Consider the following 22368-nt stretch of genomic DNA (forward strand, 5'->3'; position numbering starts at 1 on the left):
TACATCCTTCGAACTGGCAAAGTTTTATTGAATTCGGTGAGATGGGATGTATCACGAGTTCCTGGTGCTCTCGTGGACACGTTTTTAACACCTTACTTCTGATTGGCTGTTGCGATTACTTTGTTTTTTGTTCACGACACTCAATCGAGAATTGCTCTCTTTTCTTGGATGGTCTTGCACTGTGAATATTATAGGCCATCGCTTTCGCCCGGAGCTCTTTTCACCCGGAGTCTAGGTCGTTTGCCAAAGTGCCAATCCACTTCCATCATTTATCCGTGAATTATTGAGATATTTAATATTTTATTGAATTATTTATTTTCATCGCAGGTTTTCAATGATGTTCATATGTTAATGTGTACACTGGGAGCTAGGAAGGAAGATGCTACACTAAATATAATGATGTCACTCAGAGACTTTGGTAGATAATATGGAAAAAGCGTGCTAGAACACTCAGACCGAAACACTGCCAATCAGTAAAAAAGTGTTTAATGATCTCTCAAGCGTCGGTGGATTTCTGGCATCTCTGATTAGCTCCTACTTTTCTTTCAGAGACGGTTCAGGAACAAATTTCGAAATATCTAGAGAGGTTGGTTTCAGTGAAGCATTTGAACAGGCTGACAAGGTAAATTCACCTCCTTTACGGTCTCCTAACTTCACTTAATTAAACACTTAACGGACTAATGATTGGAACAATGAGATTCTTCAGGTTTAATTTTGTGATTTTTTTAAAATATCATTTTGAGAGGGAAACGTCGACAAAGCCATGGACATTTTAAAACCCCTACATTATGACTGGAACAATGAAATTTTTGACGTTTAATTTTTTTTTTCGAAACAGAACCTCGACTAAGCTGTGGACATATTAAAACCTATCCATTATGAAGTTGTCAACATACAGGTTTGTGCATTTCATTGCAAATTCATTGTCATTAATGAGTGCAACTTGTGGCAACATCTCTTTGGTTTCTTTCCTTTTACACAGCGGGAAATATCAAAATTGTTCCTGATTCACGCTGCTCTGCATTCGTCACGTAAAGAGAATCATCATTTGATAAGATAAAGTGCACTTTCTTTCTTTTGAACCTATATCCTCTTCATAAATAAATAAATAAGATATCTATTTAACCTAGTAGAGGAGACGACGACATATATTATAGGTTTTTTTATTTCCTGCAGAATTTGGTAGCCTGTTATTCGCCCCAGACCAGTTTGAGTCAGTGCCTTTAAATTGTAAAACATCCCACTCAGAGTTCGACACTAACTTTTCAACTTACTAGTCAAGTGGCTAGTAACAGGGTAGATGTTACAAACTGGTCAGTGGAAATCGAAAACCACTGGCCAAAACTGAATTTCTACTAGTCTGTGGCTAGTTGGCTATCGTTAGTGTTGAGCCCTACCATTGAAGCCAGTTAGAGTAAGGTCGACACGTAGGAATGACATGTAAGAGATACCACTTCTTTGTAAAATTCACATTTTATGCGTGAAATATAACCCATAACTGAATGCTATTAAGCAATACCTGAGCTGAGTCTTCTGCAAAGTGAGGTGATTTTTGTTTACATAAACGTCAAGCTTTTCGTCCTTGTTGAGACCCTGAGCTAAAAACAACCCTTTGCATAAAGATTCCCCGGCAATAATAATCGTGTCCATTCTGATAAACACGACCCAGTTCCCATTTCAAAATCTTTGGATTAAGCTGAGAATGTGACTGTGTACATATCTAGAATCAATTAAGAAAGACAGGGGATCAATTGTACGCGGTCACGGGGTGAAGGGTGGGGCACCATTTGTGTCTCAATCCTGACCTCGCTGAGAATGTGATTTTGCCCATATCTATAATCAATTAATAAAGATGGAAGGAGGGGGAATTAATTGCATGGGGTCATGGGGAGGAGGGGTGGGGCACCATTTGTATCTCAGTTTATGACCTCGCTAGTGCATTTTTAATAGTGTACTTTTTCATCTTAAAATTCAAAGACACATTTTTTTTATACCCACGCTAGCGTTTTGTTAGCTCTAGACAGCTCTTCTCACTGGACTTACAAGTGAGAACGCATAAATTTTGAAGCATTATTGCTTATTGTTCAAAAAAATAAAATAAATAACGTCCGAGAGCGTAGGGGGGCAGCCATACGATATGTTTGGGACCTTTTGTCAACGTGTTCAAAGGCCCACTTGTGTACTTGTTATTTTTCCTTTGTGTTGATGCATCCATGGTCACGAAACATCCAAATACTCCAAAATTACGACTTTTCTAAATAAAAGCCTGCAACATTAACCCGTGACAAGCCCTTGCTTTACATGTGGAGTAAGGTCGGAAACAGATTCACAGAAATTCAAAGTCGGATGGATAACACCAAGAAAGTCTGCCTCAAAATAATGACGCCAGATTGAACGTTTTAGGAATCCAATTCACAATAGCAATTCACCAGCTGGCATGTAAATTCACTCTACGTTCACTCATGTGTAGGAATTTTCGATTGAGTAAGTCGAAAGTGGTCCAGCGTTGGGATTTGTTCTTTCGATTCTCAGCTCATTGTTTCCCTCTCATTGGTTCTCAATGGTTTCTTCCTGGTCACCATCCTTCCTAGGATACTCTATCTCACCAGATGACCCTGGTAACAAGTTTGCTCTTGGATTTGATTTCTCGACACTCATTCGAAAAGTACACTTACGTCATAGCTCAAACTTTGTCGCACAACCACAACTCTCTGACACATTGTGTAGTTTCCTGAGACAAAGAGAAGTTAGGTTTTGGTTGAGAAATCAGTAAATTCGTCGTATAAAGACGAAAAGGAAACAACACCTCTAACTCTGCCCACATATGATAAATGGCAGGGTAAACCAGAGAATTAAACCCGAAAGTTCCCATGCGTCCCCTGGAGCGTCGTGTCAAGATATTTTGAGCACCTTTTAATGGAGGTCTGCAGCCAAAGTCTAAAACTTGACTTGCTTAGCTATGGTTTTATTGAGACCTTATAACAAGGATTTTACAACTTTGAGAGGAATAATAATGCTAAAGGTAAAATGCCAAGGTGCGTTCAAGTTCCGCATTTAATTAGCATCATGTCAGAAACTTCTCTGTAATGCAGTTTTATTAACTGTTCGCCACTGTAATTGATTTAGCTAGGTTACTTATTTACTTATTGAGAGACATAGAGTAACTGATATCCTAATGAAAACATCATAGTGCTTCTTAAGACGAGTATGGCTAGTTTTATTTTTTTCACTGAGGAAAAACAATGACCCCTTGATAAGTGTAATTTAAAGATTCCACTGTGGTTTAGCGTGGGCCGTACTCTGACCGACTCCCATATTAGTCATCATTGCACAATTTTGTGGACTCGCGAGGCACAATTCTATCACTGCGCGACACCTTGCATGATACGTTGATGTGAGCAGCATCTGGTCGTGACATTACTCACAATTATGGTAAACATTCGTTGTTTTCAGTCACGTGACCAGATTTTGTGATTTAATCGCGTCCGCCGTGCTGGTGGACATTCATTTAGTTAACATATATGGCTTCGGCAGACGCGCCCTCGAGTGAAAGTGTTTTTTGTTTTTTATTTGGATTATTATGGTCATCTTACCGGTTCTGCTAAGGCGAGGTATCGAGAAAAAATTTTTATCTGATCCAAATACGTTAAAAAAATCGGGGTGTGGCGAGAATTTAGTGGATTATCCTAGCGTGGAATATCTTGGGATTATCAGTTATCTGGTAATCCAGACCTCGCGGATTACCGGGTAGAAAATGAAAGCGTATAACTCTATGGACGCGTACAACCTTTTAATTTCTGGTCGGGTCAATACAATACCCAGCCAACCAGTAGCTGGAACGGAAAAGTCTTTATCACAGCGAGAGTAATCACTCACAGCGAGCCAGAGAAACCCCATTGAGGACATAGTTCCTTGCTGAAAATAACGGTAACGTATGCATGGCGCACTAATTGCATGACAGAACTTTGCGAGGCCTGCTCACACGTAGGGGCGATTCTTGAAGCAAGAGGTAGAATGCGAGATTCAGATACGTATACCAATGGAAAAAACAAGTGGGTAATGCCTTCATACGTAAAGGAAACTCTTTACCCTCAACCTGGCGAAATGAATCTCTCTTCCACAAAGAAGCGGCACATTACTTTGGGTGAACAGGCATATGCTACGCTACGTCGTAATAGAGCGAATGTCCCAGAAACATCTGAAGAAGAAGAAGCTAACTTCTTTGCAAACGTCTCCAATTATGGGATCCAACCTACCATTCTCTCCCTAATTGCACCTCATAATGCTGCATTTTATCTCGAGACCAGATCCTTACCAAAGCCCCTAACAGAGCTACACAATGATGAGAATTTGGAGAATGACTTGGAGGAACTACTCCAAAAGTCAAAACAATTTATTGAATGAGCTGGTTATAAGTGCTAAAGAAGCAGAAAACATTGAAGAATCAACGAGAGGCCAATGGAATAGTATAGTTTTTTTCGAGCAGAGGACAGGACGAGTAACTACTTCAAAGTTTAAAGCCGCTTGCTTAACAAATCCAGAGAAACCATCAAAGAGTCTCATGAAGACGATATGCTATTCCAGTTCGCACCGCTTTTCGAATGCAGCAACTACATGGGGCATATCGAATGAAAGTAATGCCCAAAAAGCTTATGAATTCTCAATTGCCAATCACCACTCACATTTTTTCCATGGCACCTGATGGAGTATTGATATACCCCGAAAGGGTCCAAATACTTTGATGAAGAGGCACAATAGACTGATAAAGTATTAAGTGCACAACAAATTATTGCAATTTTATCAACTGGAGCCAGGTCATCATTTTTCCGGGCTGTCACAAACTGAATAAGGAGTATTCCTTGCAATCTAGTGTACTTTCTGCGGACAAGACATGTCACTCTTTCCACATGGACTCGGATATCGGTAATTTTTTCTGGTTCCCTCCACTTCTTCTGCAGACAATTTATTTTTACCCCTAGTAAATGCTGGTATATGAAAGCGGGCTTAATGAAAACCAACCTTGTCGGCAACATCTAAGCCCCTGTCAGCGAGTACTATGTCCCCAGGTAAAAGCTTCCTCAACAAACCAGACTTCCCTATAAGATATTTTCCACTCGCTCTCCCACTCTATGCCTTTGAAATAAACGAGATAACACCTTGTGGTGTTACATTAACAAGAACCTTTAAGGTATTGTGATGTTTATAATTAGCAATTGGGCCAGATGGGGTTTCCATAAAGATCTCCAAGCAGTCAGTTATGACTGAGACTTTCTGCCAAAATTGCGTTGGAAAACTGCAGGCATGGCGGCTTGCAGTTCCTCATGTTCTGGCCACTGGATTAGAAATGTTAGTCTGATAGACATTACATGTGTCCACCCGTCAAAAATTTTAGATGTGGTTGACACAGAAAACGAGAACGAAAATGTAAACCCTGCAATGTGAAATTAAGTTAAAGTCTAATTAAAATTAAAAGAAACTCCTGAAACTGACCAAGTGCATTTTGGGTGGTATTATTATTTTTTTTTTTAAGTGAGGAGCATTAATATTAAAACTTGTTTTTTTGATTTTTTTTGATAAATACTTTTTGCAAAAAGAGATAAACGGAATTACTGATTTATTTACAGTTCTACTTATCTCCGTAATGGATGGTTGTCCATTTTGAGACGCCAATAAAAGAGAAAACGTTGACGTCTCAAAATCGTAATTAGTTTGTGGAGCCCTAATTAATCTTAAGGTTAGGCTGTAGATTTAGGATGAAAACTTCGGATTGCTTTATTGCAGACTCCCTTTCTTCGTCAGGCTTTTCTACATTAGTTAGAAAAATAGAAAATAGCGATATCAAATAAATCTTAGATTTATTTATTTATCTATTTATTGTTTCCGCTTTCAAGGTTTCAAAGTACTTAAAAACTTGGAGGTGTAAAAGAGCGATGTCAAGACACTTAAAAAAGAAAATTTGCAACAAAATGTGGCTGATTTATTACAACGTTCGTTATGTTATTCTCGCATAGGAGAGTTAATGATCACCTTTATGTCAACATCCACTTAAAGCTTGTTTCTTCAATGGTTCGTACTTTCCACACCTTGTTAACTATCTAGCAACTGGTTTTACAATATGTTGACATCATTTATATATATTACATATAAGGTGACTATGGCAATATCAGAGTCTCTTGGAAAAACCATTACTTTTATAGTTTATGGTTACCTTATTATTTTTGGGAAAAACTCAAGTGTAAAAGTATTGAACCACCAAACATTGGTGGTTAGAACACAATAAACCATCAATTCAATTTATAGCCTCCTTTACTGATTAAGCGCTCGATGTATTGAAACACAAACAATGTTTTTGGGACCTTAATCACTCTCGAAACCGTGATATATACTAATGCGTAAACAATTACAAGGGTGGTTCAAATGGCCAATAAATATCATCACAGCCACACAATACTACTGTAACTTGAGGGAGAACTCCTGCTTTAATCCATTTATTATTATTGTTATTATTATTATTATTATTATTAATAATATCTGTTTTATTTATTTATTTATATATCTATTTATTGTAATTTTTTTTACATCAGCTCAATTAAACTCAACCAAAATACCAAAATTCTAGGCTAGTCAGACAAATTGCAATGACACAAAGATTAATCGCTCTGAAACTGCATTATATTAAACACACTACATATCTAGTTGTTCTTTCAAATGGCCAATACAATTGTGACTAAACAACATAGAATTGAATGAAGAACCTATCGAGCCTATTCGCCCTCTTTATCTAAACTTGAGTATACGTATTTTTGTTAAGCTATCAATGGCCTGCATCTATTACAATGTCGAAATACAGAACCATTATGATATAAATCTAGACTGTAGTTTAGTTATAGTATTTTCTCCCTAAAACCACAGAGACGTAAAAAGCAAAGTTTTGGGCTTTTATCGTAAGGAAAATGTGTATCGTAGGGAAGCTAAGCTGAAAGGGACTAAAAAAAGACGTTAAAAGGAGGGGACAATTACCTTAGCTCTGCGACAAAATAATTAAAATGTCTATCCTTTAAAAAGCCAAGATACAAGGAAAATACTAATCTCATATCGTGGAGGTTTTTTTTGGCAAGAAGAAGTTTTTTAAGTATACCTGTACTTTTCAGGGAACTCGATCTATTTAATTTCCCATTATGTTTGAAAAAACAAAAAGAAACAAACGAGTATACCTTAGGGTACTACAAGGTCACTTTCACTGAGATTCCCCTTTTTATCAGCCAAAAGAGAAATATCATAATGATCTTAGGTGATAGGGCAAATTTATAAGTAAAGTTCGTCATAAAAACAAACGTTTGTTCTGTTTGCACTTTGGCTGACCGCTGTGGTGAAACAGCTCTAGGTTCGAGATCCTGTGTCACAGCGGATTTCGACCCTTGGTCCAAATCCGCTGGTGGATTTGGACCCTCCCCGTTCCAAATTTGCCAGCGGATATGGACCGTGGCCTGTTCGTAGATTTAGACCCCCCTGCCAAATTTTCCTGCTAAGCATCGTTTGTATCATTTAAGGTAACTAAATCTAGGATGACCGTTTCTCTGACCAGTGAAAAAGAGTGCAGCATCTTTATGAACGAGTTTTTAAGCTTTCTCACGTACATTTCTTTTCTGATATTTCGAAAACTCGATCGGATACTCGGTATCGCGGACAGTGAAAAACTTCGTTGTACACTTTCGTTTCGGCCATGGTTGACGGAAGGAATCTCGAGGGTTATGATAAAGGAGAATAATACCTTTGCAGCAGGCGGAGCAGCTCTACTTTATTGCGGAACACGGTAGAAATAAGATAAATTACTCAGTGCTGATAACGCGTTCCACGCACATGAACTTTTCTCTATCGGTACGATTATTAAGCGCGTCAAAGCGACTCAGTGTATATTACGTATTTATTCCTTTATCACACTTCATAGCAATCATTTGTCAGGGGTAAAAAAGCAGTATCGGTAAATTAGTTTAACGGGCTTACGCTGCTTATGGTGTTGCTTTTATCAAAAAGAAAGAACGGACCAAACACAACAATAACTGTGATATTTACACTTGAGCGTCGTGAAAACCTCTCATTGAAAGTTTCAAACATATTTTTTGCATAGCATTGGACTTCCGGTATATACTTTTGGCAAAAAGTGCTCGGTTTCAAGTTCCCACATAGCTGAGCTCAGTTTTGTTGGCCCGTCTTGGAATACGCAAGTCCTGTATTCCACCGTTCTCTACCAAACTACATCAGTGAAGATTTGGAACGGATCCAAAGAAGGGCACTCAGAATCATCTATCCTAACCTGTCATATTGTGTAGCCCTAGAAACGGCTGGCCTACCGAAACTTCACGAGAGGAGGGAAAAAAATCTCAACCAACCTGTTTGACGAGATAGTCCGTAACCCCACCCATAGACTCCACAGCCTCCTCCCCCAAAGGAAGAGTTGTAGATACGCACTGAGGCGCAAAAGTGATTTCACTCTCCCCATATGCAAAACCGAGCGCTTGAAGAATAGTTTTATTTTTAGCCATATTTATAAGATGTAGATAATTTTCCTTCTTTCTTAACCACGAAGTTGTAATATTTTACACGTCCTTTTTATCATCTGTACTTGTAAATATTCCGTAATTCAGCCCATGGCTGCAAGGTGTTTATAATAAAGTATCTATCTATCTATATCCGCGGAGAGGGGTCCAAAACCGCTAGTGGATTTGGACCGGGGGATCCATATCCGCTAACAGATTTGGACTGGGTGGTGCAAATCTAGGGGAGTCCAAGTCTGCTAGGACACCAGCATGGATAAAAACATTATGACTTGGTCAATCAGTGTTTTGAACGTGGTTTTGAACATCTGAGAGGCCATTGGTGGAGAAGCGCACTTATTTTTTTTTAATCTTCATTTCAAATTTTTTAGTCGAGTTATCCTTACCTATGGGGCAGTCAGTATCAGGACTACAATCGTTTGTGTACCACCACCCCATCTTGCAGACCTCTGCACACTTTCCTTTATCTTTCCTATCTCTTGTTCTGAAGTCATGTTCGCCATTTTTCAAGGGATCCCAGTGGTCTCCTATACAAATAATAAGACAGGATTACTATGGACAAAAGAGTAGATGAATGAAGCAATGTTTGTAAAAGTGATCAGACAGATAATGTCAAAAAAACAAACATAAATTACAAATCTGACTGAGTTCGACGCTTTATAGCTATGAGGGCATTATAATTGTGTACGAGCATTAAAGAGGTGACACAAGCCACAACAGTTTTTATGAAGCTTCTTTGCATTTGGAAGATTATATGGTGAATTCGTTATCACCCTTAAGTTGGTATTTCACAAAAAGCCTGTGGTCAGATAAGACTTTAACGGAAAATTCGGCAAAGTAAGGCCGGTTATCTTCCCATTTTTCCCAATCCACTCGAATCTGCCAGACACCATGTTTTGCTAGACGGTGCAGTTTTTTCGTCCCGAGCCATAAGTCTCTAGATAGATTTCCAAAGCCTTCTTTGTATTTATGCCAGACTTTGTCGAAGCTGAAGGAGCCAGATAATTTCCTTTGAAATACTGTCCACCCGCCCCCTGCTATCGTTTGGTTGCAGAAAACATCAAAGGCACGTGAAGCGGAAGGTTTAATCGTATAGACTCCACTGTCTAACTTTCCAGAACTGTGCACCTCAGCACAGTCCCTAAGATCTGGAGGCAAAACATATACTCAGATAAACCTTGGAAGTGATAATGAGTAATTTAAATTAATTTTGAGTTTAAAGTTGATATAGCTTGAAAGGATGTACTAGAGACCATGCATTATTTGCGAAAAAAGAAAACTATCAAGTTACCCTGCTGGGATCCATAAAATTACCGACTCTTGAACACTCAAAAAGACTCCATTCTAGCAAAATTGTTCGTATAATTATGTAATTTCTTTTGTTTTATTCCATCTCATTTATTAAAATTTTAGACTCACACTTGCCTTTCCTCTTATTTCTTCACTGAACCTATCATAATTTACATTTGATAACGGTACATGTCGTCGCCGAACCGTGACGTTTTTATCGTGCTACTTGTTATGATGAAATGCTTTCCTAAATCTTTTTTCATCAGAAATTATTAGAACAAACAAACTTTAAGCGTTACCATTGCGTTACGTGTGACGTCATTGTGCGTGCGCAGTGAAGTGCAGAAAAAACGCATGGTCGGTGCGAGCGGTGCTCGAGCTTTATGTTAGCACTAAGTTATTTTGTAAGATTTCTGCTACCTTCAACGTTGTTCATCCAGAGTTGGGATAGAGGTACGTAGAAGTTGTTGTTATCGTTTTCGCTGTCATTAGATTCGTTGATTGTCTGTCGCCTCAAAATAGTTTGTAGTTTCATGTTGTTTATAATCGCTCAATGACTCCTATCTATTTTCATTTTAAGGCAGTTAAGGTCAGTCGGCCATTGTAGCCTTCGTTTCAGTTTAACGTATTGGATCATTAAAGTTACGTCGTGGTTTATTGATGTCTCCGATTCAGTCTGAAAATCTATCGCTGTAACAAAAACATTCCATTGGTTAGGGCAGCGTCGTTGAAAAGAACTAGTTGTCGCCCGTTAGAACTGCTCTATAAGTAGTATCCTTGTCAAGAAAGTTGAGATTCTGTCTATAATCAGATTTGTTATAATTAGCAATTGGTATTCTTTTTTGCCCAGAATAAGTTAGTTCCTAAGTGTGAGGTTTGATTCCAACTAACGAAACTCTTCATAATGTTACAGTCTGTACTCATTCTTTAGTCATCTTACATTTACTGCATGTCTTTCCGTCACCAGTATAGCCTGCTTTACAGGAACAATAATAGGAGCCTTGCGAAATCCAGCAGTGAGCATTTGTGTGACAAGGACGCGTAGACGAGCACTCTTCAATAGCTAGTGAAAATAAAATAACTGTGAAAAAAGTTTCCCAGTTACTCTTAATACCTTGAAAAATAAACACACACACACACATACACACACTATGGAAATGAATTAATTTTACAATAACATCAACGATTTAACTTGGTGTTTAGTTCATTTGAGTTCTTTTTGTCAGGAATTACAAGTTTGGTTAATCACGCGGTATTTTTGTGTGAACGGAATAATAATGGATGTACATCAGTTGTGGATAATTCAACGAACTCTTCCATGTCCGCGATGAAATAAACAAATTTCACCCATAAATGAGCTTAGAAAACTTTCAATTCAACCTCACTCGTGTGTGATCCCCGACACTTACTTATTGAATTTCTTATGTCTACGACAAATGAGGGTTGGAAGATGGGATTGGATAACAATGCACGAGTTTAAAGATAAAAACCTGTATTTTGTTTTTGACATCATCTATTCGCTCAGAAAAATTAATTTTACTGTTTTTGAAAACTGTTATGTGGGGAAAATTTAGTGATTTTTCCCTGTCGACGTTTGGGCATATTTATTCGTTGTTGTCGGAATTTTAGCGTTCGCAGTTAATGCGAGTTTCTTTCGTTGCGATGTTTTAAAACGATAAAACGCTAGAAGTAAATTTGAATAGCCAACTTAAAATTGTACAGCTGCATATCGGTACTCTTCTTGTTGAATTCTAGTGAAAGACTTGGCAAATAAGAGTGTTAAGGGTCTTTCTGGTAAAATTTGTTCTCACGGTAGTTGGCAGCTAAGTTTATACACCTAATTTTAATTTCCTTTTATACGATAGTTTTCACACCAACCTTGCATAGATAAGTAGAAACTTTCATTTCTTTTCCACTCTTATTTCCTAAGCTGCGCTACTGCAATTCAGATAGGTATATTTTCTATACCAGAGGTGTGAATTCTCACCTAAGTTTCCAATTTTTAATGACCTCGAGTTTTCGTTTAACTTCAAAGAAATCTTTACCGCTTCTTTTGTTATGCTGTTCAAATATGGTCGATTAGGATTGCACTTTACACTAGTTATTTCATAAGCAGCAACCTTATACAGTTTTGATGATTACGTCCTTGATAACTAAACTGAAGAGGCTAGAGGTCATGTTGCTTGAAGACCAGACCTTGAATAAAGTTTACTGTGGAAACAACCCTGTCTCATCCTTAACGTCCGTATAAGCTCGCTCAAAGTAGACTTTTGTGTACCAGGAAATCGTGACGAGTTTCTGTTCTCGCCGCCGAGTGGTCTCTACCGAATTATATTCCCCCAGTTATTGTCGTGCCGTCCGCGAAGGTTCAGTTTCCCTGTTTGGGCGCGAAAACTTATCGTCACAAAACGATAAGATGAGACATTCCGCACCTTCGCTTTCAACGAGTAATCCAGATTCAGTCAATTGCTTTGTTTACTGGGAAATTAGATTCTGCCTCGACAGTTGTGTCCAGTTCTGGTAAATCCAGGTCTGCAAGAGCAGCGGAATGATCCTTCAGTATTTTCACAAGTTGTCCTATCCTCTTTTCCACAAATGTAGATGTTTTCATCGCACTTGTCAATGTCTAAAACGCAATCATTTAGATTTAGAATGAATAAGACAGCGAGTGGGAGAGGGGCTGGTATGAGGGGGCCTCAGAATGCATATGCCAAGTTAAGATGCAGTGTAAAATCGACACCGCCCGCTGATCTAATTTTAGGAGGAAAAGAAGTTAAGCTTAATACTTATTACAACTAGAAAGCTGACCAAAGCCAATTAAATCTTATTTCCCGCTATTTCTTCTCACAGGTACTCCTTTATTCTAGACAATGCTCTGTAATATTTTACCTTTGCATTTGTTTTCATTTCCAGTGAATCCGTGTTTGCATATGCACCGGTATGATCCTTCGGTATTCTTACATGTGGCGCTGTCCATGCTGCAGTTGTGGATTTCGTGAGCGCATTCGTCGATGTCTATGACGGAATCAGCGAAATGTTTAAATGTGTAAGAGGGTGCACAAGGAGCACGGTAGAAAAAGATGAGACGCGATTTAAAGTTGGGAGAAATATCACCCTTAGATCACCCTATGTCAGCTAACATAAAAGATTGCATGAGTATGATTAAAAAAAAAACAGGTTTCAAAACTTGGAATTTTGTTTTCTTAGCTATAATTGCATCATTCCATCGTCCAGTGAATAGATATTCGACTATTGTTTGCGGTAGGAGGGTCTCTTTCTTAAGCGAACAGATATCGGCAACAGCGAAGTTCGTCTTGAAAACAAACGTATCCATCCCTATTGAATTACATCCAGGATTACACGACCAAATGAACGATCTTATGGTGTTACTGCAAATGGCATTTTCATTGCAACAGTTATGGGTACTTTGAGGGTACTCTTCTATGTTTAGAATTAACTGGACAAACTGCATCAGGTTCGTAATAACGAGCAACACGGTTGGAGAGGGGAAAGCCAATCCGGTAAAATAAAGTTAAAATATTCTTCGACTTCTAAAGTACCAAATGGCGGTGGAACGAAGGGAAGTGAAGAGAAGACAAGTTAATGACATCTCGTTTTTTCTTCATATCGCTTCGCCTTTGTTGCACATGTAGCTATCAACAACATACTGAAGATGAAAGGAGGAGTGAGTCGGGGAAGGAAGGTTTAAACACATAATGTTAAAAATACAGCATCGCCAGCTCATCTTTTTTTGAAGGCATGATAAAAGTAAAATATTAATAAGGATTCTGGGACCCGTCTCTGTTTTAGGGCTTGTGTTAGATAGTTCAATAAAGATTAACAGGTCATGAAAGATACCCTGCCTTTGTAAGTTTCACCTCCTGATATGTTAAACCATCATGCTGTAATTAGTTAAGGCATGTTTTTTTTCAATAGCATTGATTTATACTATTCCACAATTCCGTAACAGAGCAATTGACTGCTGCTAAAGAACCGTAAGGAAGCAGAAAAAGGTAACAGGGAACTTAATTTGTTAAGTAAGACAGGCTGTGAATTACCTTGGCAGATGTGTCCATCTCCAGTGAATCCAGGATCACAAGAACAGTTGTGGGATCCCTCAGTGTTTGTACAAGTAGCATTGTCCCTGCTGCAGTTATGGGTATTGTGAGCGCATTCATCGATGTCTGAAATGAAATCAGAAGACCGTACTTATGATCATGATCACGAACACCAAAGCTAAAGGGAAAAAAGGGAAGAGAGGTTCCCAATAAGCTCTGAATTATATCGAGTTACCATATGTATTGAATACAGGGGGAAGTTTCTAGAGAAGCTGTGGTGCTGCGTCGGTGGAAATAACAAGGTAATTTCGTTTTATCAACTGAGTTGATTATGTAAATTAGCCGCCGTGAAGACCTTAAAAGCTAACATTTCGAGCTGATAAAGAAATCTGAAACTATATAATGCTCTTAAGGAGACTCGAAAGGGTTCTTTGACAGTGGGGAGAGTGGATTCCAAGTTACACGCAAGCTTGTCACTCGCGAGAGAAATAAGCGATGGCGCGCGCGATCAGATCCGCGGGCGAGTTGTAAACAAACATGGCCGCCATAATCGTTTCAAAATTGCCGGGTACCTCTAGCTCTATTGTTTCCAGCGGAAGTGGTTATTTGAGAAACAAAAAATGGAAAGTTTACTTCTTGAAGGCAAGTAGGAAAATGTTCGGATGGCAGGATTCTTGCCGAAAGTGGTCAAAACAGTTTTATTTAACAAGCTAAAGGAGGATTTAAGTGGATACCAATGGGTTTTACGATTTGTTTCGCATTGAATATTATTCCTAATAAAATGAAATGACCGAGAACTTTCCTAAACAACTCACTGGAAGATGAAAAGGAAAATGAAATCATTTTTGGATCCAGGACGGTAAACATTGACAGTTTTATGAACGGAAATGGAGAAGTGTAAACGTTGCCATAAAAATAAACATAACTTTCAGTAAGCAAGAGATCGTAAAAATGTGGATGAGACTTTAATTCTAGTTCAACAACTGACGGTAAAATTGAATTAAAATTTTTATCTTAAACTTGGGAGAAAGATTGTTGATATTTCGCTCGATAAACTGTAAATTACAACTACGAAAAGGCAAACTCGCATTTGTTAAGAAAGAATTGAAAATTTGTTTTGTTTTCCATTTAAAATAGAATAATGAAAGCTCACAGCTATGGCTGTGGCAAAGAGAAAAAAAAGAAAAACTAAGCCAAGGCTTGTTCATACCTCTAGTCCCTCGAAAATAATAGAAAGTCGCGAAATCTGTGACGACCAACAAATTACTGACGTACATGAAACCTTAGTTTCCGCTGAGTTTGACGCCGATGACAATCTGGAAGACGTCAAAGCAAATTCTTTTCACTCCGAATTATTTTCACTCCTCCACTTCAAATTGCACATGAACAATAATTATATCGGACAATCATGGTAAATGCATGTGCATCACCGAATGAGGCCTTCGATCAAGCCATCTTCTCGGAAAAACGACAAGATACCATCCAGACGTTCGATGGGAAGCTTCATCTTTTGACAAACATGGTCCAGAAGCTGGCAGATGCTGGTTTGTCTCATATTACACTACAATCTGTGTACGAAAAACTCAACATTAACAGTCTCAATGGAGTACTGGCATTTGCGCCATCTGCAAAATCAACTTGTCATCATATATCGAACTCCGCCAGAGAATTCTCTTCGGAGTTCATTTCCAACTGTCGTAACGGTACGCAGTCTGAGTCTCAAATGATGACTTATTTTTCAGGAAGGTGTAAAATCACAAAACAATGTGAATCCATCTTCAGGATGAACGATTTTTTCCGCGCTGAGGGCATCCACCAATTAATCGCGCGGACACGACCTCATCCTCGCGAAAATGAACCCGTGAGTCAGCGGTATCGTTTAAAACGCGTGACCGGATATAAAAGTGTGAGCTAAAATTGCAAAAACCGGAAATAAACCTTGCTAAGTTGATGAACTAATATTTCGAAAATTAGTTCGGTTACCTACCCTGATTTTTTGTACAAAAATTATTCTCATCATTACGCATTCCTGAAGAAAATTAAAAAAAACTGATCTGTTGGGATTTTTTTTTACATTTTCAAACAGCATTTTCCTAAATAATTCAAGTTCTTATAGGTAGTTTTTCTTTTTTTTTTATATCACGTATACAGGTAGAGAATGTGATGATGTTTAAGAGATTTGAAAAAAAAAAAACTAGGTCACCGACTTGGCTTTTGTGATAACTTTCAAAAACTGAGTTTTAGAGGGTCTTTAGCCGTACTGTACTGTTGCCATGGAAACAGAAAATACCTGACGAACCCCCTAAACAGATTGCCCAAACGTAGTGTTATGCATATGTCAAGTTATTATCTTGATGATTAGTTTGACAGTCCTGATATCTTCTACTGATTGGCGCTTGCTGTTAATTGTGGAAAACCCTTTCAAGCCTCCTTAAGAAAGAAAGGAGTTTCTAACCTTACTCCAAATGGTGGCCGGCTTAAACTCGTTCTGACCACTAAGACAAAGCCATAGGATGTATTTTTCTTAAGCCATGCCATGTCAGGAGCTCAGTACATGAGTTTGCAACCGACAAGCGTTATACTGTTCAGGGACAGAGCTGAATAATGATACGCTACGTCAGAGGGTATGCGGTCAACAACGCGGGCTCAAGTGTCCTAGGTCTTTAATTTAGCGAAATCAGCGAAAAATGATAACGGCTGACTTTTAAAACCGAGGAACTCTGTCTTCGTGGAAGGCCCCTTTCCTCTTTCCAGAGTTTTTAAGGAGAAAATTAATTTTTGAAAACTTGTAGGGGGTGTACCAAGTTTTTGGAGTTGCTATGTAAGAGAAAAGCGGCGAGGAAAACGACGCCTCGAGGCAACAGAATAGGAAATCAACCATGCGAACGACTCAAAATCCGTGTCTCTGCGGCAAAACCCAGCGCATGCGTATACGTTATTCAGCTCTCTCCTGTTCAGGGGCGTTGTTAAGGAGAAAGGAATACCGATGGTTATATCTGTTTAATAAGATCGTGGTCTGCAGCATTTTACCTTCAAATTTATGTCCATCCCCGCTGAATCCAGGATTACAAGAGCAGTTGTAAGATCCCTCGGTATTTGTACAGTTGGCATTCTCGCTACAAAAGTGGTTTTGAACACACTCATTAATGTCTGAAATGAGATCAGCAGACTGTTAAAAGAAATGGAAAAGCAGGGAAAGTGTTTTAATATTCAGGCAACATGTACAAGTTGTAAAACTTACTTCTCATAATACTAAAGAAGATACTAATAATAATGATAATACTGTTGTAATGCATTACTAAAACTTTATTATTAATATGCATTCGTTAAAATTCTATTCCTATTCTATTCCTAATTTCTTGCTACATAAAAATAGTTTTCCATCTTGGGTCATAGACAAGATCATTTACAGGTATCTAGCTAAGAAACATATATCCTTCTACTGGGCAGAGCGCTTCTTCTAACTTCGGTAAACCTTCTTCGCACTATTATAAACTCCCCTATGTTGGTCGGTTTTCAAACATCGCTCAGACTAAGTTAAGACAACTACTCAAACGTTATTGTAGAGCTGATTAGATGTTAAGTTAGTCTTCAGTACGTTTAAACTCAGAAACATGTTCAGTGTGAAAGATTCAGTACCGCTGGGTCTACGTTCGCGTGTCGCTTATAAATTTTCGTGTGCTGGCTGTAATGTCAGTTATATTGGTGAGACCACTCGCTACATTTGTACACGAGATCGTGAGCACCTCTTGTCGGACAAAACTTCGCATATTCACAAGCACTTGCAATCATTATGGGCCTGTCTTGACTCTTGCGATACTGAATGTTTCACGATCTTAGATTCTGCCGCTTCAAAATACCAAATTAAGATCAAAGAGGCATTGTATATTAAGTGGGAAAAACCAATTCTTAATCACCAGTTGAAGCAACTAGAATCATCTCTTTCCTTTTAATTATATTGTTCCTTGGTCTTTTATTTTATTATTATTATAATTTTTTTTAAATCTAGTTAAGCGCGCGCTATTTATATTCTTCGTGTATTTAACATTCAAAATGTAACGTAAGCCCTGACACGTAATTTGTACCGTACCTTAATATAAATTCAAATGTACAAACCTTAAAAGCTCATTTGCAACTGAAGATGACATGACAATGTCGAAACATGTCTTGTAAATTTCAACTCAAAGTTGTCGTTTCTTTTTTGAGAGTTATTCCTACAATATAGTATAAGCTCAATTAAAATGAAATCTGTCAGGTCTCATTTCAAATAATTATTTCACTCTAATGATTACATTCTAATTGATTACATTCTATTACTTCCTGATCCTATCCTTAACTATTTCCGAGCTCAACCTAACTCAAGAGAAATATCATGGAAAATCTTCTTTGAAAATAAAAAAAAAAAATTAAAAAAATCCATCTTATATATAAAAAAATCTAAAAGTATTCTTAAAAAATGATAATACTAGTTATAATAACGATAATGATAACAATAATAGTAATAATGACGAAGGAAACCTCTGTTAAACCTTAAATACTACCTCACAGTAATCCCAAGATTTGCAGTCGTTTTAAACTTGCATAGCTAAAGCAAAATAAGGTTTTACTGGTAAAATAATGACAAACTGTTATCATAGTTAAACATGATGATAATGACGATGTTGATAATAAAACTAATAACAATGATAATAATGATAATGATAATAATAATAATTATAATAATAATAATCTTTATTTAGCAATAACTTCCATAAAATTCTCTACAATACAAAATGTTAACAGCGTAAAAAACGATCCAAAATAACTCACTTTCGGCTCACATCTTATTTTTTGTCAAATTGTTTGGAAAACTATAGATAACGGAGTCAAATCTGAACAGACTCAAAATCTAATAATCCGATTAGTAAAAGCATAGATAAAACTATACAGAAAAGAGAAAGGTGAATGGCAAGTCTAGAGCCCTATATACAGGGCTGCCAAAAATCATTCAACAGTGTCAATGGCTCCCTCGGCAGCTGCGATTTCAACGTCACAATTATTATAGTCATAAGCAGCGCGTCACTTCACCCGCGATCCTCGAAGGCAAACTAAGGCCGACCGAAGGAGGGCAAAGGATGTCTTTGCTCGAATACAGGAAATTGTTTGCGAGTATCGTTCCCCTTTCTTGGCGGCTATCAGCTCGGCCATTCAGCTGTGGTATCTTATGCATTCCATCCCCATCCCTCACGTAGTTGTAAATACAAGTGGCGTAAACGAGCCATGCTCAACATCCAACACTCTCCTTGAGTACCGCCGCTTCTTGTCGTTTTTATGGATGCGATAAGTCTGCTGTGGTTCCCGGTCCTTGTAAGACTCGGCATTAGGGTGGCAAACCCTCACATCGAAGAGTGCCGAGCTCTGGGGATCCCAGAAGCCACGCGCCCGAACGTCCAATCTTGCGTCTTGTGCTCTATTAGACCCTCTGCTGAGTTGTTCTTCAGTGACGTCTTGGAGAACTGGCTCGACCTCGACATCGGTACACACTATACTCAAAAGGTCGGCCTCGAGGTCTCTCAACTCATTATGCCGTTGGATAACAAAGCCCCCTCGTTTGCTAATCATTGCGTGGTCTACTGCGAAGTTTTCCCCACACACACACTGATGGAATGTCATCGAACGGCCAATCATAGCGTAATTTAACAGCATCACGAAACTCTCTCTTGCTGAGGCTGAAACCATGTTCTTGAAGGGGAAGAGCTGTGAGACATACAGAGGAGCCTTTTTCTTGCGCTAGTTCTAGAGCTCGCTTGGTCTTCCGTGAAACAAATTGTTTTAGATTATCTGCAATCTCTGAAAGTTCTTCAGCTTTTCCATGTTTGACAGCCTGACGCCCTGACGCGATGAGGGACTCGTTAGGTAGTTGATGAGTTTGAGCCATGATATGTTCGACAAGAGAAGATGTCACCTGAATAGATGAGGCATGTTCACGTGCTGCCTCGTGACATGGGTTGCTCAAGCTCAGGCCGCCTAGGCGCACGGGTAGTGCTAGAACGTCTCTATCGAGTTTGCTACACTTGCACCCTACGATTGCTGGTATAAGGACCTGGGAAATAGCCTCTTCAAGTGGCTCTAGAAGATCTTGGACATCGTGGAGAGTTCTTAGGAAGTACATCCAACGATGCTTTAAACCAAACGTGTTTGCGGCATAATAATGATAATAATAATTACCTTTATTGAATCTAACATGAAAGTGTATAAAAAATGAAAAATACTCGTAAGTTACAATTATCCTTTTAAGGAAAAATATCACTAACCTAAACTACATAATTATAATAATAACAATAACAGTTACATTACCGATAATAATGACAATAGCCAGGAAAGAAAGCCAACTGTGTTTGTACCACAACAAAGCCACGAAAGTCATTTCCATTTTCTTTGTTTTAACAGTCTTCTGCCGCTTTTTGCGTTTCCATTGCCGACATTGTCCAAGAATTAAGAATTTAGTTGTAATTCAAGTTTCTTCTTACGTGTGATCGATGCAGGCAGTCCCGAGCGAGCAAGATGGGCCCATTTTGTCCGCTCGGGAGGTCAATCAGAACACAGAATTCTCTTCATCTTACCCACGGGCGCTGGAAGCGATGCAATAAAAGAGCATAATATTCCAAATAATATCAGATTCCTATTTACGGTAGCCTTGACAGGACCAGCTCTATAGGTTTTTCGCGCTGATAGGACAAAGCATCATGTTCTGAATAATATTTAGTACCCGTGCAGTTGTGTCTCTCACAACTGAATCCTTTTTTACAAATGCACTTAAATGACCCCTTTGTATTGTTACAAGTGGCAGTTATATCGCTGCAGTTGTGGCTGTTTCGAGAACACTCGTCAATGTCTTAAATAAAATCAGCAGTCCGTATCAATCATGCTGATAAAGAATAATAATGAAAAGGGGCTGAAACTGGGCTTCCAATCTGAAAACCACAGGTTGCTGTTAAGATAAGAGACCTAACGTCACTCCAAATGGAGGCTGGCTCAAAACTCTCTCTGAGAAAGCCATAAATTGTACTTTTCCTAAGTCACGGCATCTCAGGAACTCAGTATATTAGTTTGCAATCGAAAAGCAATATACTAGTCCGGGGTATTCCTAGGGAGTAGGAATACCAATGGATTGTATCGTTTGATAAGATCGTATTCTGCAGGGTTTTACCTTCGCATCCATGTCCATCCCCGCTGAATCCAGGATTGCAGGAGCAATTGTAAGATCCCTCGGTGTTTGTGCAGTTGGCGTTCTCGCTACAATTGTGGTTTTTAACACACTCGTTGATGTCTGAAATGAAATCAGCAGACTGTCAAAAGAAATGACAAACCAATAACAATACTATTTACAATAACAATAATAATAGTATTTATAATAATGATAATAAAGAAAAAAACTCGGCTTTAATTCAAATACTCCCTCACAATAGTCCTAAAATATGCATTAATTTTAAACTTGCATATATAGCTAAAGCAAAAATAATAATTGCTTAAATAGTAATAAAAATAGAGAAAGAGTTAAAAACAAAAACAAAAACAATAACAAAAAACCGAAACAAAAATTAGGCTCGCCCTTTTCCTTGAAACCACAATATCACATCTCCGTCAAATTATTGGGTTTTTATGTAGGGAGGTTGGTAAGTTTAATTACGTTCTAAAACTCTAGCAAATGGCAATGATAATTATAATGATAATGATAATAATGATAATAATAATGATGATAATAGTAATATATAATACAAAGAAAAATAACAATACAGAAATAGTGAAAAATAGTTAGAAAATCAAAAAGCAAAAAAAAAAAAACATACAAAATAGAGCTTGCCTTCATTTCATAGATACCACAATATCACATCTCCCTCAAGGTTATAGCTTTTAGGTAGGGAGGTTGATAGATTCACGTACTCGCACTCTGAAGAATATGACATACCTGTGCAGTTGTATCCATCCCCTTTGAAACCAGGATTACAAGAACAGTTGAATGATCCCTTGCCGTTGGTACAGGTGGCGTTGATCTTGCTACAATTGTGGATATTTTCGGCACATTCGTCGATGTCTTAAATGGAATCAACAGACCATAATTATAATAATAATGATATACCATAATAATTATAATAATAATAATACCCATAACTATAATAATGATAAGTCGGCTGCAGCGCTGGTAGGAGGGGTGGGGCGCAAGGAGGAAAGGAGACTTTAAAGCGTTTTATGCTTAAAAAATTTTGCAAACTTTGATGGTAAAAGTCAATACTGATTATGATTTTGAACGCGACTTCGGATGATAGACAGGGTGAGTAAAGCTTTTTAAGTCCAAAATATGCATTGTAATTCTCAGATGTAGATCTGTACGTTTTACACGCAAGATATCGATTTTTGAGTAGTATGAAATACCTGAGCAGTTGTATCCATCCCCTCTCAAACCAGTATTGCAAGAGCAATTAAAC

At 38.2% G+C, this 22368-nt stretch overlaps 1 protein-coding gene, 1 long non-coding RNA gene and 1 other non-coding gene across 3 annotated transcripts in view; all 3 read right to left on the reverse strand.

The window, feature by feature from the left end:
- Window positions 1–22368, reverse strand: part of LOC111339894 (uncharacterized) — a 449109-nt gene that overhangs the window by 58098 nt on the left and 368643 nt on the right. The gene's annotated exons all lie outside the window — the stretch shown is intronic.
- Window positions 1921–10986, reverse strand: LOC148737547 (uncharacterized). Its single transcript, XR_015997325.1, has 2 exons — window positions 8942–10986; window positions 1921–2731 (listed from the first exon to the last, which is right to left on the reverse strand). It is a non-coding gene; the product is annotated as an uncharacterized LOC148737547 (long non-coding RNA).
- Window positions 11069–18572, reverse strand: LOC148737548 (uncharacterized). Its single transcript, XM_088748941.1, has 5 exons — window positions 18020–18572; window positions 16934–17053; window positions 13904–14029; window positions 12735–12860; window positions 11069–12471 (listed from the first exon to the last, which is right to left on the reverse strand). The coding sequence occupies exons 2-5, from the start codon at window positions 17045–17047 to the stop codon at window positions 12304–12306; spliced, it is 534 nt and encodes a 177-aa protein (XP_088605067.1). The 5' UTR covers window positions 17048–17053; window positions 18020–18572; the 3' UTR covers window positions 11069–12303.

Source organism: Stylophora pistillata, chromosome 2, assembly GCF_964205215.1.
Source record: "Stylophora pistillata chromosome 2, jaStyPist1.2, whole genome shotgun sequence".
In the NCBI taxonomy this organism is placed as follows: Eukaryota; Metazoa; Cnidaria; class Anthozoa; order Scleractinia; family Pocilloporidae; genus Stylophora; species Stylophora pistillata.